This window comes from Microcaecilia unicolor, chromosome 2, assembly GCF_901765095.1.
Source record: "Microcaecilia unicolor chromosome 2, aMicUni1.1, whole genome shotgun sequence".
Taxonomy (NCBI): Eukaryota; Metazoa; Chordata; class Amphibia; order Gymnophiona; family Siphonopidae; genus Microcaecilia; species Microcaecilia unicolor.
In genome coordinates, this window is record NC_044032.1 from 149,573,332 (window position 1) to 149,593,181 (window position 19,850).

Consider the following 19,850-nt stretch of genomic DNA (forward strand, 5'->3'; position numbering starts at 1 on the left):
AGGCTTGGACAAGTTCTAGTCTGCTAGTGAGATAGACATGGGGAAGCCACTGCTTGCCCTGGGGAAAACACACAGGAATCCTGTTTAGAAGGAATCGATCCAAAGAAGCTTAGTGGAAATTAGGTGGCAACACTGGTAATTGGGAAGCAAAGCCAGCGTTAGGCGGACTTCTACGGTCTGTGCCCTGATCGTAACTGGATAGATATGGATGGGCTAGACTGGTGCTTTTCAAGGGTTTTGATGACAACTTCAGAAGTTTTAGAACAAGGACAGTACCAGGCAAGCTTCTATGGTCTGTGCCCTGTAAATTGCATGGATAAATCAAGATCTACTCGGGCAGACTGGATGGACCATACAGGTCTTTATCAGCCGTCATCTACTATGTTACCATGTTACAATTGCAGGTTCAGAACATCAGAGCAGTTACAAGGAAGTATAATTATGAAACTAACTAGGTTCATTTTAAACTACAGACCCTGGTCAGCACTTTGCAGCATTATGACAGTTATTAACATTTCCTGGCAAGCATATACAGTAGGATTGGGGATGGTGACCTCACAGAGTCTTTAATAATCAAGCAGCAACAAGCAGGAGAAAATGGTCATAAATGGATGACAGCTTGGTGTTTATCAGAAGAGAAATGATGATTCAGAGCTAGCACGCCGAGTTAAAATACAAGCTCTCTACAGCTACATGACTGACCTTCGCCATAAATCATCTCTTTTACGGCTAGAAGTGGGTGCTCATATCATTTAGCATTAAAAATAGTACATATGTGTGCACTTTAAAAGCAGGTGCTGTGAGTGCAACGCTTGATGAATCTGAAACAATGCGGGCTAACGAGTGACTGGAAGTGCGGGCGAATTTTCACATCATGTCTTGCTGTCGATTTCCTGCTGTTGAAAATATCATCATAATGAAATAGCAGCACACATCTCTATCCCTTCTCCGGGCCTGGGGTGTTAGCTCGGAGAAAAATTATTATTGAGAGGATTGCAAATCACAGTGAATTTTTTGACATTTCTAATGCTTGCTGCCAAGCGTAAGAGTTCCTTCACTGCTACATAACTATACATCTCTAGTGAAGCAAAGGTCAGCACTATAAATTAAGACACAGTGTTTCAATCCTCTCTTAAAAAAATCCTAACTTTCTTACAACTGGATTCAGGAGTCCAACATTAGAGGTCAGAATTTTCGCATTTACCCAGACCAGATTTAAAATTATTACACTATTTTAGTGGATGTATATGCAATTACATACCTAATATACAGATGCATATATCTGCAAAAAAAGTTTTAAAACAGTATACCTGCAAATCGATATGCACAAATGCACACACAAATACACATGCACATTAATATATATAACTAGTAAAAAAGGCCCGTTTCTGACAAAAATGAAACGGACGCTAGCAAGGTTTTCCTCGGCTCCCCTGCAGCCACCCATGTCCAGCGACCCTCCTCTCCCCCTGCACCCACTGCAGCCACCCATGTCCAGTGAACCTCCTCTCTCCCCTGCCCCCCTCCTGCCACCCATGTCCAGCGACCCTCCGCTCTCCCCTGCCCCCCTGCAGCCACCCATGTCCAGAGACCCCCTGCCCCCCCTGCAGCCACCCATGTCCAGCGACCCCCTGCCCCCCCTGCAGCCATCCATGTCCAGTGACCCTCCTCTCTCCCCTGCCCCCCTCCAGCCACCCATGTCCAGCGACCCTCCTCTGGACATGGATCAGCTGTGAGGCATGTTTTTTTCCCCCCCCCCGGGTTCTGAAGTTGACATCATAATGGCTATGGTGATGTCAGCCTGATCTACGGAGCCTAGCAGACCAACTCGGAATGAGCCACGGTTCCAGGCAGCAAGTCAGAACTTTGGAGGTGAGAATTATTATATAGGATATACAGAGGGATCCTTTTACTAAGCCACATAAGCGTCTATGAGCACCCAACACATGCCAAAATGGAGTTACCACCTGACTACTGCGTGGCTCTTGCAGTAATTTCATTTTTGGCGCGTGTCTGATACATGCATCTGAAAAATCTTTTTTATTTTCGGGTGCACGTAGCAGATGCGCGCCAAGTGGCATCTGATGCGTGTAGGTCACTACTGCCCAAATTCTTTACCACTCGGTCTATGGCTGGCGATAAGGTCTCGGATCCAAAATGGCCAAGCGGCAATTTTCATTTTGCCACATATCCATTATCAGCAAAACAAAAAAAAAAAGGCCTTTTTTAACAGGTGCACTGAAAAATTATTCTGCGCGTGCCCAAAACCCACGCCTACATTACCGCAGGCCATTTTTCAGCGTGCCTTTGTAAAAGGACCACAGTTTGGTACAGAAGCATTCATTGGCAGGGCAGAGGAGGAAAAGCCTGCATTACTGCATTTATCTGTATAGCTCAGCTCTAGCAGTGCTAACCATTGTATTTCAGCAGTGCAAGGTCATACTCATTTTATTCCCCTGGCTCTTCCTTCTCCCCAGGGCATAACCACTCCAGATAGCCCCATAGTGTGGCTGGGTGAAATATGGGAAGTGGCTGCTGGTTTCTGTGGTTGCAACTGCAATCGCTAACCCAACCAGAAAACTAGCAGTTAAAATGAACGTAAGGAAGATCAGATGGAGCTACATTCAGGGGTTTATTTTTTTGGCTTATAGGATCACAGTGCCAATTTTAAAATAAGGTGAACATTTCTGATTATTTAAACACCATTTAAGAAAGAATAACTTGTGGTGCCCAGCGTGCAATTCCTAAGAAAAGATATGTATGTATATATTATTTATTATATACTACATGCATGTTATGTATACATAGCACCTTCTATGAACAGCGAGTTGATATTTCTTCCAGCATTATTTCTCTTAAAGTACAGCCCTGTTTGTAATCCTTAAGACAGGACAAATTTTTGTCCTTCAAAAACAGTTGTCACTGCAGTTATCTTCACAAGAGCTATCAGGTTCTAGACAAGCTGAATTATTTTTGTTCCTGGCAGAAAAAAAAAAATATTTGACCCAGCTCTGGACACACACACACAAAAAAGGGGATGAGGATTTATGATGTTCTGTCTCTTCCTGCAACATACAGATGAATTGTTAGGATGACAAACAGCTCTGTCCAATTTTCTGGGCTAAAACACTTCAACTCTCTCTCTCTTTTCTTAAATGTCTGTAAAACCGGCATCTCCCATCCCCAGGTACTGAAGTGCTGGGAAAGATAATTACCTTGTCATCTTTTTCATCTTCCTCTTCCTCGTCCTCTAGCATGTCCTCCATTACCTGCAGACAGAAATAGTAGCAGATGTTATGATTTAAAGAAAGAGGGGTTTTGTTCTGTCACCTGGAACTTTCTTTTTGCATAATTATTTTTGACCTTAGAAAACTTTATTCAAGTTTTGAGATCATGAAACAGAAAAATAATATGCAGCAACATGAAAGAAAAAAACATGTTTGATTTTTTAATTTGAAAATTCACAGAGCTTCTTAATTTTCATAAACCTGAGAGTAAAGTGATGTTGGTGAGGCTGAGGTTGAGGTGACACCCCAGACAGACATGAGGGCTTTGGTGATGCTGCAAATTACAGTGTTTTTCTGTTGATTAATCGGCGGACTCACAGCCTATAAACTTCTAGGTTAGAACAAAGTTTTAGAACATTTTTTTAGGATGGGACTTAAGGAGAATTTAGACTACAACACTTTGGGCTCCTTTTACTAAGATGGATTTAGGGCCAAATTCTAAAAATGGTGCCTTAAAAATCAGCACCAAAAAACCCACACGATTAGTGTGATTCTATAATCTATGCCTAAAATTACATGTAGTCTATAGAATATGTTCATCTGCTGTTCTTGCAACTAAAACGTAGGAGCTCCCACTTAGGCTATCTTAAATCAGGCCTAAATACCTGCGTCTAAGTTAAGCATAGATCGGGTGCATTCTATAATAGTGTGCATAGTTTTCTGAAATGCCCACAACCCACTCATGGCCATGCCCTCTTTTTGACTGCATGCATTAGAATTCACACGCACTGTGTTATAGAATATGCTTAGAAAGTTATGTGCGTAAAATCTGATTAAAGCCAATTAGAGCCACTAATTGGTTGTTAAGTACCAATTATCAGCCCTAATAGGCTTGTTAATCAATTATGTTGTACACACAATTTGGCCAACTTAAGGTGCCATATATAGAATTTGGGAGTTAGTGCTCGCTAACAAATTAGTGTGCATTGAGGGGTCCTTTTACCAAGCTGCGGGAAAAAAGGCCCTGTGCTAGTGATGGGAGGGAAGGCCAGAAGGGAGACAAATCCGATCTGCCACTGCTGGCTGCTCTTTCAGTCACGGAGTGAGGTGACAGGTAAGGCGCTGTGATGATTTCAATGCAGGGGTCCTGGCCCGGTGGCGGACAGAGGGAGGCGGGTGGGGACTGTGGCGACCTGGGAGGATGGCAATGACAACCTCAGGGGCGGGGGCGGCCTTGCCCCGGGCCCAGCCCAGTCTCTCGGCGGCCCTGTAAGATAGCATCCCAAAACCTTGCACCTTATTATTATTATTTTTAATAAAGGCTTGAAATTTTCAGAGTCAGGTTTATTTTGGTCATGGAACTCAACATATTTTTGAATGTTTTCATTCCTCATGAAGCTCAACATTGTGAGCATTAAAAAAAACCCAACAACAACATGCAGAGCAAAAGAAGGAATTTATCCATTGTAGCTTTGTGGGATCTGAGGAACACAGATGTTTCAGACGTTTACAGTTAAATAGGACTTACTAATAATTTTGATCACAAGTTACTAGATACAGGAGCTGCAAAGCTTTTATTTCACACATACATACACTGTTCTTAGGACTCTGAAAAACTATGTTTCATGACAGCGTGGTCGCTTGCTCTATTCAGGCTGTAATCAGGACAGTGTTAATGAGGATACTGCAGAGATCTACGGTGCGAACTTGAACACTACACAAACCCAGCTACTGATGGTACTTAAGCACCACAGTTGAGAAAGAAGAACGGAGCTCATTTTCTGCTTCTCAGGTTTCTTTACCAATTGAAATCCAAAACATTTGGATACAGCTTCTAGCCGTTTTCCTGCACTTTGGTTAATGATAAAGGAGCAAAATAACTGCTGACGTGACACGGCCATTTAAAAAAAATCAAGCAAGAATGAAATTAAAGAACACAAATCCACTAAAGAAAATTTACCAACTGACTGATGCATTTCTTTTGAAAAGTTCTATGAAATATACTTAGATCTGCTGTAACATAAAATTCCCTGTCTCAATGATGCTTTCCTATATCTTGCCGGAAACTGAATAGTATTAATCAAACAAAAGGAAGGGCACAAGGGAAATCAGGAAGATCTAATGTAAGCAGTTAAAAGTGACATGACCTTCTGTAATGTCACTTGTCACAGACGTATATGCCACCAAACTGATGTGTGGTACTGTTCATGGAATGTAATACTAATACAGGTGACATTTTAAAAAACACACAGAGACGGCCTCAGAGATGCCATGTCAGATGCTTTATGGTCAAACAGTGAGCAGTTACGAGTTAAAGCCTAGCAAAAAGCTTATCCTTCTATTTGCTACTTTCTCACAATAATTCTGAGCGAGAAAAAGCACAATGAAAAATTTCTCGGAGCAAAACCAGTACTGTATTACTAGCCATGAACAGGCTAAAAATATTGTAAAAATGACACAAGATCACTAAGCCATAAGTGTATTTTGGTTTTCCTCCAGCAGTTAAAGTCTTGTTAGCATCCTTAGGCAATATTTGGTAGATGTTTTAGCAGATGCTCACCTTGAAACTTAAAAGAATGTCTCGTCCCATCAACATTACCCGAAGAAAATGACCCACAAGAGATTTTCCTTGGGCATACCATTTGTGGGAAATGAACAGTCTGCAAACATGGTCTTACACTTAAAAAATTCACACATCCAAATACATGCAAGACTTACCATCTCAGACATTCCACAAACTATGATTCTACCCAAGTGATTTATGTAGTTATTTATCCTTGCAAACTCATATATAGGAAAGACAAAGAGGAAAATTAAAACGAGGATCATAGAGCATAGATCCTGTATTAGTAGAAATATTTAATCTGCACCATTGGTGCACCATTGGTGCCACACTGGTATGAGGCATACCACACCATCAATGATCTAAAGTTCTTTGTGATACAACAGATCAAACCGAGATGGAGAGGAAAAGACACTGAGAACAGAAAGGGAAGAAAGGACACAATAGAACCAAATTCCAAGAAAGCAGGCAAATAATAAAAATCAACACAAACACGTCCCAAACTGAACCTTACCGAGCAATCCAAATAGGATACATAAACGCCAGATCAGCAGTAAATAAAACACAGACTATAACAGATTGGATCACCGCAGACAATCTCGACCTCCTATTCATCACTGAATCCTGGATTCACGACCTCAAAGACCCGATAATCTTAGAGCTTTGTCCACCAGGATACAAAATCACCCACTGGACAAGAAACGGAAAAAGGGGAGAAGAAATAGCCATAATATACAAATCCGAGTTCACCATCACAGTCACAGCCGAATCCATTCTGCCACAACTTGAAATCACCTCGGTCAGAATTAACCACCCTAATTTGCAGGAACACCTTAACGCAGTCCTGCTCTACAGACCACCAGGCAACTGGAAAGACTCCCAAACACACTTCATGGACTTCATCTCGAACACTTGTGTCTCTACCACAAACCTTATCATTATAGGAGATATCAATCTACACCTTGAAGATTCCAACTCAACAAGCACCCAAGAATGCGAAGAATTCCTACACCTATGGGATCTTCATAGGACAGATACGCAGCCAACTCACATCAAAGGACACACACTAGACATCGTCGCACATAAATTCGATTCCAATTCAAACCTGATACTAACGGACACAAAATGGACTCCCGCACTGTGGTCCGATCACTTTAAAGCAAACATCTCCATCCAATGGCAAACGAAAGACTTACTGAATAAACAAGAATGAAAAACTTACACCACAAGAGGAAAAATAGACCCGGTAATATTCTGGCAACAGATCTACCACAATGACTGGACAATAAAAACAGACACAATCCAATTCCTCTTAGAATGGGACGACAGATGCAGATCCATACTAGACAACATTGCACCCATTCAAACAAGAACCTCACATAGAAAGAACTCAACACCATGGTTCAATGAAGAGCTGAAAAAACTTAAAACACAAGTTAGAAGGTTAGAACGTGCATGGAATAAAAAGAAAGATGACCCCACACTCAACACCTGGAAACAACTCCAAAGAAAATACAAATATACCATAAGACAAACCAAAAGTTATATTACAAAACTGCAATTGGTCCAAACTACAAAGACACACATAAACTTTTCCAACTTGTGAATACATTACTAGACACTACACCACTCACAACCAACAGCAAAGACACACCAGGAGCCGACAATCTCGCGAGATACTTCAATGAGAAAATCGTACAACTGCGACTCAAGATACCTGTCTGCACCATTGACTATGCTGAACTCCTTGACTGTCTAGACCCAGAACTTGGCATTTACCCAGCAGACAGAATTTGGACCAATTTCGAGACATTACCAGAGGATATCATCTCCCAAACGCTCAAAAGATATGCCAAATCTCAGTGCAAACTAGACATATGCCCAAACAAACTGATGATATTCGCTCCCCAACAATTTATAACAGACATTACGAAACACCTGAATTATATGTTACAAAATGGACTCTTCCTGTAGGAGAAAGGAAACATCCTACTCACCCCCATACCCAAAGACGCAAAGAAAAGTGCAAATGAACTAACCAACTACAGGCCAGTAGCATCCATCCCCTTAATAACCAAACTAACGGAAGGGTTAGTGACCAAACAACTCACAAACTAAATACATTCTCAATAATTCTGGAACTCATTGCCACTCAACCTAAAAGTGACCTATGAACTGACCAACTTCCGTAAACTACTAAAGACCCATCTCTTTGACAAGATATACCACAAAGACCAAAACATGTGAAACTCCCACATATATCCAGAAATGTTAATAATGCCTTCTGTTATCTTACTATCAGGTATTCCACTACCATATAACCCAAAATCATTCTGTAACACCAAATATCTAATCTTTTCTCTTTCCCACTATCCATGATGTATTGTAAGCCACATTGAGCCTGCAAAAAGGTGGGATAATGTGGGATACAAATGCAACAAATAAAATAAAATAAATACTCCACGACTCCCAGTCAGGATTCCGGTCAAACCACAGCACTGAAACATAGTAACATAGTAGATGACGGCAGAAAAGGACCTGCACGGTCCATCCAGTCTGCCCAACAAGATAACTCATATTTGCTGCTTTTTGTGTATACCCTACTTTGATTTGTACCTGTGCTCTTCAGGGCACAGACCGTATAAGTCTGCCCCGCACTATCTCCGCCTCCCAACCACCAGCCCCACCTCCCAACCACCGGCTCTGACACAGGCACAGACTGTATAAGTCTGCCCAGCACTATCCCCGCCTCCCAACCACCAGTCCCGCTTCCCACCACCGGCTCTGGCACAGACCGTATAAGTCTGCCCAGCCCTATCCCCGCCTCCCAACCACCAGTCCCGCCTCCCGATCTTGACTAAGCTCCTGAGGATCCATTCCTTCGGCACAGGATTCCTTTATGCTTATCCCACGCATGTTTGAATTCCGTTACCGTTTTCATTTCCACCACCTCCCGCGGGAGGGCATTCCAAGCATCCACTACTCTCTCCATGAAAAAATACTTCCTGACATATTTCTTGAGTCTGCCCCCCTTCAATCTCATTTCATGTCCTCTCGTTCTACCACTTTCCCATCTCCGGAAAAGGTTCGTTTGCGGATTAATACCTTTCAAATATTTGAACGTCTGTATCATATCACCCCTGTTTCTCCTTTCCTCCAGAGTATACATGTTTAGTTCAGCAAGTCTCTCCTCATACGTCTTGTAACGCAAATCCCATACCATTCTCGTAGCTTTTCTTTGCACCGCTTCAATTCTTTTTACATCCTTAACAAGATACGGCCTCCAAAACTGAACACAATACTCCAGGTGGGGCCTCACCAACGACTTATACAGGGGCATCAACACCCCCTTTCTTCTGCTGGTCACACCTCTCTCTATACAGCATAACAACCTTCTAGCTACGGCCACCGCCTTGTCACACTGTTTCGTCGCCTTCAAATCCTCAGATACTATCACCCCAAGATCCCTCTCTCCGCCCGTACCTATCAGACTCTCCCCGCCTAACACATACGTCTCCCGTGGATTTCTACTTCCTAAGTGCATCACTTTGCATTTCTTCGCATTGAATTTTAATTGCCAAACCTTAGACCATTCTTCTAGCTTCCGTTGGTCCTTTTTCATGTTTTCCACTCCCTCCGGGGTGTCCACTCTGTTACAGATCTTAGTATCATCCGCAAATAGGCAAACTTTACCTTCTAACCCTTCGGCAATGTCACTCACAAATATATTGAACAGAATCGGCCCCAGCACCGATCCTTGAGGCACTCCACTACTTACCTTTCGCTCCTCCGAGCAAATTCCATTCACCACCTCCCTCTGGCGTCTGTCCGTCAACCAGTTCCTAATCCAGTTCACCACTTCGGGTCCTATCTTCAGCCCATCCAGTTTATTTAAGAGCCTCCTGTGGGGAACCATGTCAAAAGTTTTGCTGAAATCTAAGTAGATTACGTCCATAGCTCGTCCCTGATTCAGTTCTCCTGTCAGCCAATCAAAGAACTCAATGAGGTTCGTTTGGCACGATTTCCCTTTGGTAAATCCATGTTGTCTCGGATCTTGCAACTTATTGGCTTCCAGGAAATTCACTATCCTTTCCTTCAGCATCGCTTCCATTACTTTTCCAATAACCGAAGTGAGGCTTACCGGCCTGTAGTTTCCAGCTTCTTCCCTATCACCACTTTTGTGAAGAGGGACCACATCCGCCGATCTCCAATCCCTCGGAACCTCTCCCGTCTCCAAGGATTTATTAAACAAATCTTTAAGAGGACCCGCCACAACCTCTCTGAGCTCCCTCAATATCCTAGGGTGGATCCCATCCGGTCCCATGGCTTTGTCCACCTTTAGCTTTTCAAGTTGTTCATACACACTCTTTTCCGTGAACGGTGCTCTATCCACTTCAATCTCATTTGTACTTTTTGCAGTCCATCGCGGTCCTTCTCCAGGATTTTCTTCTGTGAAAACAGAACAGAAGTATCTATTTAGCAAATTTGTTTTTTCTTCATCATTATCCACATAGCTGTTCGTAGTATCTTTTAGTCTCACAATTCCCTTTTTAGTCATTCTCCTTTCACTAATATACCTGAAGAAAATTTTGCCACCCCTCCTTACATTTCTAGCCATTTGTTCTTCCGTTTGCGCTTTCGCCAGACGTATCTCTCTCTTGGCTTCTTTCAGTTTCATCCGGTATTCCTCCTCGTGTCCCTTTTCATGAGTTTTTTTGTATTTCTGGAATGCCAACTCTTTAGCCTTTATTTTCTCAGCCACTTGCTTGGAGAACCATATCGGTTTCCTTTTTCTCTTGCTTTTATTTACTTTCCTTACATAAAGGTTCGTGGCCCTATTTATAGCTTCTTTCAGTCTGGACCACTGTCCTTCCACTTCTTGTATTTCCTCCCATCCCATCAGCTCCTTCCTCAGGTATTCCCCCATTTTACTAAAGTCAGCATGTTTGAAATCCAGGACTTTGAGTTTTGAGTGGCCACCCTCCTCTTCAGCCGTCATATCAAACCAAACCGTTTGATGGTCACTGCTGCCCAGGTGGGCACCCACTCGGACATTTGACACATTATCCCCATTTGTGAGTACCAGATCTAGCGTCGCTCCCTCCCTCGTGGGTTCTGACACTATTTGTCTGAGCAAAGCACTTTGAAAAGCATCCACGATCTCTCTACTTCTTTCCGATTTCGCAGACGGAACCGTCCAATCTACATCTGGCAGATTGAAATCTCCCAACAATAGCACCTCTCTTTTCTTCCCCAACTTTTGAATATCAGCGATCAGATCTTTATCTAGGTCCTCCAATTGTGTCGGAGGTCTGTAGACAACACCCACATGGACAGAGGTTTTATCCTTTCTTTTTAAGGTGATCCATATCGCTTCTTCCTTTCCCCAGTTCCCTGTCATTTCAGTCGCTGTGATATCATTTCTCACATACAGAGCTACTCCTCCACCTTTACGCCCCTCTCTATCCTTCCTAAAAAGATTATAGCCTGGTATGTTTGCATCCCATTCATGGGAACCATTGAGCCATGTCTCTGTGATTGCAACTATGTCCCAGTCTGCCTCCAAGATTAGGGCATGAAGGTCATGAACTTTATTGCTTAGACTGTGAGCATTTGTGGTCATCACTTTCCATCTACATTTCCAAGTATGTGTTTTGGTTTTAGTGATTTGGAGGTGTCTTTTCTCTTTGGGTACCTTCATATCTTTTTGTTCCACCTTCTTTGCTTTTTCTTTCTCTTCCGCCTCAGTTTTATTTTCAGGAGCATCACGGTGCTGTAGTGGAGCAAAGGAATTCTGTAGGGGCAAAACTTGTGAGGGCGGATGCTTCTGTGTCACATAACGAAGCCTGCCTGAGCCTACTGTGAACCATCTATTCTTAGGTGGTATTATCCTTTGAGGCAGTGGTGAGAATTTGGTATGATTCTGTGCAGTATGATTTTGTGCAGTCCTAGAAGTTGCTTTAAGTGCATTCAATTCCTGCTTTACTATGCTGAGCTCCTGTTTTAAACTAGCAAGCTGAAGACAGATAGGACAAGCTTTAAGTCTCCAGAGGCTTGGTCTTGAAACTAAAGCACCACAATTATTACAGAGAATAAAAGTCATCTTGATTTGTTGAAATGGGTATGAACAGGTGTACTATGATGGGGTTGTAATTAGGGTGGGGTTAATTTATGATATGTAGTATATTTGGTAAAGCTATATAGGAAGTGTCAGTCTTGGGGTGGGTGGGTTGTGGGGCAGGGTGGGTGGGCTTAAGCATAAGACCTATGGAATGTGTTTGCTGTAACCTATCTCTAGAACAGCATTGAAATGCCCAGAGCCACAAGTGTAAGGTGGGGGGAATCAGAAAATAATCTTATCTGTGAAGATCCGTCCAGCTTCTGTTCTGTGTAGAGACAAAAACCACGTGGAATGAAAAGCGCCACCTGTGCTATGCAATTACCTTACAACAAAAGCAGATGGGGGAGGGGAGGAGTTTCACACAGAATGGAAGCAGACGGGAAAAAAATACAAGAGAAACTACTACCGATTTTAAAGCACTTGTTAAATCCAGTTCCTAGATTATCAACTATCAAATACAAATAGCCAATAAGCAGTTTTAAAATCAGTTACATAGAGTACAGATATCAATTAGAAATAGCCACTAAGCAGTTAGTTAGGAAACACAGATTATGAGATCACAAGTTTAGCTGAGCAGTACTGGTTACCCTTATGACCAAATTCAAACAAATGATTGCAAAGGGAAAGAACATACTACTTCTACAATTTGACATGTCAAGCGGTTTCGACATGGTCGATCATGGAATTACATATCCTGAAATGCTTTGGAATTGGAGGTAATGTTCTCACTTGGTTTAAGGGATTCCTTACCACACAATCATACCAAGTGACATCCAATTCGACTACCTGAATACTGAGTCCCACAGGGATCCCCCCTTTCGCCGACCCTATTCAACCTGATGATGATACCCTTAGCCAAACTATTAGCAAATCAAACCTTAACCCATACATTTACGCAGACGACGTAACGATCTACATCCCATTTAAACATGATTTAAAGGAAATTTCCAATGAGATCAACCGAAGCCTCCAAACTATGCATTCATGGGCGGATGCATTTCGGCTGAAACTTAATGCAGAAAAAACCCAATGCCTAGTACTCACCTTTCAACATAACAAGAATGAATTCACCGCCATCAACACACCAAATCTGAACCTTCCAATCTCAGAAACCCTGAAAATTCTTGGAGTCACCATCGACCAGCACCTAACACTCGACAATGCGTAAATTTAGGAACGCCCAAGGAATGCCCATTTCCCTACCCATAGCCACGCCTCCTTTTTCAACTGCATGTATTAGAATTTAGGCACAGTTCATTACAGAATACACTTAGTGAGTTGTGCACGTAAATTCTAATTATTGCCAATTAGTGCTCATTATTGCTTTAGTGCTGTTATCAATGCTGATTAGCTTGTTAAGCCAATTAAGTTCCGTGCATTATTATAGAATAGACCTGTATTCTGGCGCGCTATATAGAATCCAGAGGTAATTGCTTAGTTGTGAATCACCTTGGGTGTTCCAATAAGATCCAGGGAGATGGTATGTATCTAAAAATAAATACATAATTAGAAAGAAAGAATAATGACCCCCTTTTACTAAAGCGTGCTCATGTTTTTAGCACACAATAAAATTGGGTATGCGCTAAACGTTAGAGATGCCAATGCATTCCTATGGGTGTCTCTAATGTTTAGCATGCGCCCAATTTTAGCATGCGCTAAAAGCGTGAGCGCGCCTTAGTAAAAGACCCCCAATATTAACTGGAGGCCATGTTAGGCAAGAAAATGGCCACCCACGGGGAGTAATTCTGTAACAACGCACCTATATTTAAATGCTTAGGGTGAAATTCTATAAGTAGCACCTACAAATCGGTACTGAAAATGAATGAGCTTAGTGTGATTCTATAAGGGATAGATTCTATATATGGCGCCTGCAAAATCCACATGGAATGAATGTCCACCTAAGCGTATTCTACAAGCGATGCATAGATTTAGGCACGGTATATAGAACACACTTAGCTGATATCACAGTGCCTAGAACTACACACATCCATTTACACCAAGGGAAATGTGGCGTAAATACCGTGTATGGATTTAGGCAAAGAGGGGCATATTCTGTAACACTATGCGAACGACCATTTCCCCGCCCATAACTGCACCCCTTTTTGGCTCCATGCATTAGAATTTAAGTGCTGTGTGTTACAGCATATCCTTAGCTAGTTATGCGCGTAAATTCTAATTATTGCCAATTAGTGCTCATTATTGCTTATTAAGTTCTGTTGAAAACACTGATTGGCTTCTTAAGACAATTAATTTACATGCATTCTTATAGAATACACTTGAATTTTGGCATGTAACGCTAGGCGCCATATATAAAATCCGGCGGTTAGCGCATAACAGTGCCTAACTGTAGGCGCCAATTAGGTCTATGAGCAGGCCTAGTTGTAGGAACCTAAAGTTAGGTGAATTTCTATATTTATACGCATAAAATATAGGAACGCCCTAAAAACGCCCCTAGCCATGCCCCCAAATAGTTACATGTGTTAGAATTTACACACAGATCGTTATAGAATATGAGATGAGCGTAAATCCTAATTAGGGCCAATTAGTGCTGGTTGGCTCGTTATTCAATTACGTTATGTGTATTAAATTGGGCATGCACCCAATTTAACGCATACAACTCTAGGCACCATATATAGAATTTAGGCATTACAGGGCACCTATTCTATAATGGAACATAGGTGCCTACTTTCCTTTATAGAATAGTAGCATAAAAGGTGGCATGTGTACCTATAATTAAGGTGTGAGTACTTACATCAGCCATAGATAAGCGCATAACTTATAATACGGTATAAGTGAAGTGCATAAGTCCCATCCATTCTCTGCACAGAATCCACCCATGTGTACCTCTACCGGTCAAATAAGTGCTATGTAAGATATGCATGTAGTTATAGAATAGCACTTAGGCAGAATTTTGATAATATCCCTATGATTCTATAAAAATCACCAAAAATTCCATGTACAAATTTAGGCATGCCTCTGATTTGAGCATACAATTTACCAAGCTGTGGGAAAAAGGGCCCTGCACTGGTGGCGGGGCCCATTTTTCCTGTGCGCCAAGACCCCAGGCACACATGGCCATACTGTAAGAGAACTCTTTCCTGGCAGTGGGGGGCCATATTTTCTGCGTGCTAAGATCCCAGGCACACATGGGCATGTGGTAAGAAAAAAAAAGTAAATTAGTGGCACTAGTTGGTGCATTGTTCTATTAAATTGCACATGCAAACTGGGAACACACCTAAATTTATATGCACAATTTTTGGCAACCTTTATAGAATCACGGGGTAACATGGTAACTGCTAGTGGACAGCAATATTAAGGGATTTTGCAATCGTTTAGCAGTTACTGTGTAGTAACTCATGCATTAAACCCCTAATTCTATATATGGCACTCGCAATTTAATTGACAAATGAGCCAATTAGAACCATTAATTGGGTGTCAATAATCAATTATTTATGCTAATTGGCATTAATTTCAATTTACGTGCATCTTTGGGTGCAAGTATCTGCGCATAAATTTTACATGTGGATCAGAAAAGGGGGCGCAGCTATGGGAGGGGCATGAGCAGATCAGGGGCATTCCTAGAATTTGTTTGCAGTGTTACAGAATAAACGAAATCCACACCTACTTTATGCAAGAGAATTTACATCAGGATTCAGTTGGTGTAAATCCTTGTGCCCAAAATTGGGCGCAGATCTTAGCACCAAACGCTATTATATAAATGGTGCCCAACTCTGAGCGCCGTTCATAGAATACCACTTAGCACTAATTTTTATCAGCACCCAAATTTGGGCGCCATTTGTAGAATTGAGTTCTGAGTGCTTAGAATGTGAGGGGGCGTGGCATGGGCAAACAGGCTAATACAAAGTTACAGAGGACAACTTACCATTGGCACTTTATAGTTTATTTCACTTTCTATACCAACTGGCTCAAAACACGATCACGGCGATTCACAATCCGAAAGCAATAAAAGCAGAAAAAAAGGAACTCCAATTTAAGGGGTCCTTTTACTAAGGTGCACTGAAAAATGGCCTGCGGTAATGTAGACGCGTGTTTTGGGCACATGCAGAATTATTTTTTAGTGCACCTACAAAAAATGCCTTCTTTTTTTTTTGCAGAAAATGTACGTGCGGCAAAATGAAAATTGCTGCGCATCCATTTTGGGTCTGAGACCTTACTGCAAGCCATAACCTAGTAGTATGGTCTCATGCAGTAACCGGGCAGTAATAGTCTATGTGCGTTAAATGCCACTTGACGTGTGTATCTGCCGCACGCCAGAAAATAAAAAAAATATTTTTCAGACGCGCGTAGCAGACGTGCGCCAAAATTGAAATTACCGCAAGGGCCACATAATAACCAGCCGGTAACTCCAATTTGTCGCACATTGGGTGCACATAGGCGCCTACGCGGCTTAGTAAAAGGACCCCTAAAATAGTAAAGACACACTCAAAAAGGACCACACACACCCTAACAACAATCACAAACGCAATTAACACCCACAAGATAAAAGCTACTGTTATCAAAACTCACCTCAATCCCCACTAACTCTCCAGGAGAACAATAGCAAAAGTCATTACAAAAAAATGAGCTTTCAAGAGGTATTTAAAACATGGAAGCAGTGGTGTATCAAGGGCAGGGGTGGGGTGTGTGTGTGTGGTCCACCCCTGGTGCAGGCGGTAAGGGGGTACACTGAGCAGTTTTGTGGTTGTCGGCTCTGCCGGTCCCCTACCCCCTTGGACATCAACTTCCTGTTGCGAGGCAGGGCACCACAGAGCTGACAGCTGCGTGACTGTTCAGTGCATCCCCTTGCTTGGAGGCTGTGGCGGGTGACATGCCTGGAGGAGGGGGTGCTCCGCTCCTGGTGGCAACCAAGCTAGGTACAGCACTGTATAGAAGAGACTGTACTCCCTTTAAAGACTCGGAGAGAATTCCACAAACAAACAAAAAATGCTCCCTTTCTAGTCAACATCAAGCAGGTCTCCTTGGCTGAAGGAATTGACAAAGTAAAAGAGGGACCTTGTTCCGTCCCCACTTGCTGTGTAAAACTTGTAGCTACCATGTGGTAAAGTCCCTATTTAAGCTGCTGTAACTGCATATTTTACCGCACTTTAGTAAAAGGGCCTCTTAGTTTATGAGTGCCAAGGACAGAAATGCCATAAAAATATTTTTTTTCCTCTTTGGACTTTTGTTAGTTCAATAATATGAAACCCTCTTTCTTACAAGAAATTTTTGAATAATTTATTAGGATGGGGAAAAATTGTAGAATTATCTTTGCCCCCACTGAGGCTGTTTAAGGAGACTGAACAATGAAAAGAAAAAATAAACTGCATTTCCCATAAGCAAAATTATTCTAAATGACAGAGGCTGCATGTTGCAGGCCATCTCTGTGCGGTGGACAAATGAGTGCAGATGCCAATGTTTGGAGGTCTTGCAAAACAAAATGAACATTCTCACTCAGGAGACACTACGGAATTTTGTTCAAGCTGTGCACCCAAATGTGGTCGGGAGTTCATTTGGATTTTTTCTTCTCCGCATCAACCCACCATAACATATGCTTGTGTGTCAGTGGATTTGCAGCTCTTCATATAAACATAATGTAAAAGTACAGTAGAAGACTGTTTTAGCAATTTTAAGCTATTCCAAAGCACCCAATGTCTGGATGGGGTGTTCTCAACGGGATCCACTTTCCCAAAACTAGCTGTGGAAACCTTTGGGGTAGGGGGGAGGGGAAAGGGAGTTAGCTAACATGTATGCTCCGAGAAGAATTAAAGATGAAACCTAGTTTAGACAATGCATTCCAGAACAGACCATCTGAAAAAGCAGCAAAATCTATGCTCATGTCTTAGTTTGATTCACACTCTTAAAGATTCGACCTTGGAAGATTTCAGCTGCAGTAGTCATTGAGATAACTGAACCACTAGATGTAATAATAATTAGTGTGATAGGTCTGCCAGTAAGGTTTAATATATTGAAGCACAAAAGAAGACGGAGGAAAAAAGAAAAGCATTGGTACTTTACTACTAAAAAGATTTCCTGATATTTTACGGAGATACTCAAATACAATTACTTCTTCTAGTAGAATACATTTCCATTCCTCATTGTGCTCATATTGTAATTTAGGCTGATTCTTAATAAGAAATGTGACTTTAATGTGGATATCAGATGCCTTCTGTTGCATGCACTGATTGCATACATCTCTATGTTATCAACAGATGAATTCTTATTTGCAGTGCAATAAGCATCTCTGTAATGTGCTTGGAGAAGAAATACACTGATTGGACAAGGACTCACAACCTCTAGCCGAATGTCAGCTTAATATCCACATACTATTTGGCTGTTCAGACTAAGAACAAACAGTTAATGCAGAATTTACTATAAACACCAGTGTCTCTTAAATGGATTCTTCAATTGTTTTTTACATTGTTTTTTTTTTCCCCACCACAATGCTGTCAAATGTGCTTCCTTGTATTTAAACAAAGCATTAGGGACACAATGCTTGCTATTTATTTGAACTATGTCTCCATCTAAAGGCCTCATACTGTACTGTTTGTCTTTCATGAGCCAGTTGAGTTACAGTTGCATTTCTTCTTTTCTTTTTAAATTTGATAGCAGGCACACCAAATGTAGTTAAAAAATACAAATTTTAATCAGCAGTACTTTCCTCAGAGCCGTTGTGTTGAGTCTTGTATTTAGCTGGGAACAGCACTGGGGTGGAGGTGGGGGGCTGAAATAATACCAACTAAATCTTATCGATGCAATAGTGATATGGTGTTTATGCTATGATAAATAAACGTGACCATCAGCAGCATACTTGAGGTCATTACAAACTGGCACTGTGCTAGGACAGAATTGTATAATATACTACGTTAGATTCCAAGAATGAAGACAGAGCTATCTTCTTCTCTCTTCTTTATGTAGTGTACTCTGCGAAGTCTAAATTAGTGCAGAAATGCATTTGCAATATTTATAGTGCCAACACTTAGTTAAGTAACCTTTATATAAGATTTATGTTGATCTTTTTTCACTTCTCATTTAATGGCAAATTACGAAGGCCATGTTTCACAAAGATAATTCTCCATTTAAATTCATTAGGCCATTAAATATTAAAATTTATTTCTGATGCAATCTAGAACAAATTTGTCCAGCTTCAGTGATTATTTGCACTCATAAAAATTAGGGTTGATTAATACAATTTAAATGCTTGATTAAATTGACATTTTCATGTTTTTTATTCTGATTTACTACAATGAGTCCTTAGCCATACCCTAAATTTTAATACAATACAGTAGAATACTTATTTTCCTTTCCTGATGTGAAGAATATGGCTCACTTATCTATTATATAAAAAAAGTAAACATTTAGCTTCTGGAAAATAGTGATGGTCCTTGGCAGACTGCGTAGTTCTTCAGTCCATGCTGCCTCTGGTCTTTGTACTCTGGCAGAACCCAGAGTGAATATACAGGTTATGACCTAGCTGAAAAAGAAATATATCTATAAAGGTTTTTCTTAGTGATCATAGTGCTGCACAGAGGAGATGGAAGAAAAACAGGCTATCTTTTTTATTTTTTTTGTAAGAGTCAGAATTCAAGGAGGCTTAAATTATGTGAGATAACTAGCTTTCCCCGATAACCTTACTGCACTTTTCACTTCCATTTGGACGAAAGGAGAGTTTTGAATGCCAAGCCGCCAGGCAAGAGGACTGTGACTACTAGAATTCTTTGGTCTGATACAATAGCTACTATGGATAGTTCATCTTTGGAGTGCTTTCTATTCTAGGCAATAATGGGCAAGCTCTGAATAACAGGGTAGATGGAGAAAAATAATGCTCTAATTTTTCACAGTGTTGTGAACTGACTACAAGTATATTTTTAGCCAACTGAAAGTGGATACAAGAAAGTTTTTATCCTTTTTTTTTATCAGAAGAGAGTCTCACATGTTATTA

The 19,850-nt window shown here is 41.3% G+C and overlaps 1 protein-coding gene across 2 annotated transcripts in view; it reads right to left on the reverse strand.

Annotated features, from left to right (window-relative positions):
• Positions 1 to 19,850, reverse strand: part of MCTP1 (multiple C2 and transmembrane domain containing 1) — an 854,885-nt gene that overhangs the window by 118,666 nt on the left and 716,369 nt on the right. For both annotated transcript variants that reach the window (XM_030193396.1, XM_030193397.1), the window contains exon 16: positions 3,216 to 3,269. In XM_030193396.1, the coding sequence (XP_030049256.1) occupies positions 3,216 to 3,269 (54 nt within the window). The remainder of the gene's footprint in view (positions 1 to 3,215; positions 3,270 to 19,850) is intronic.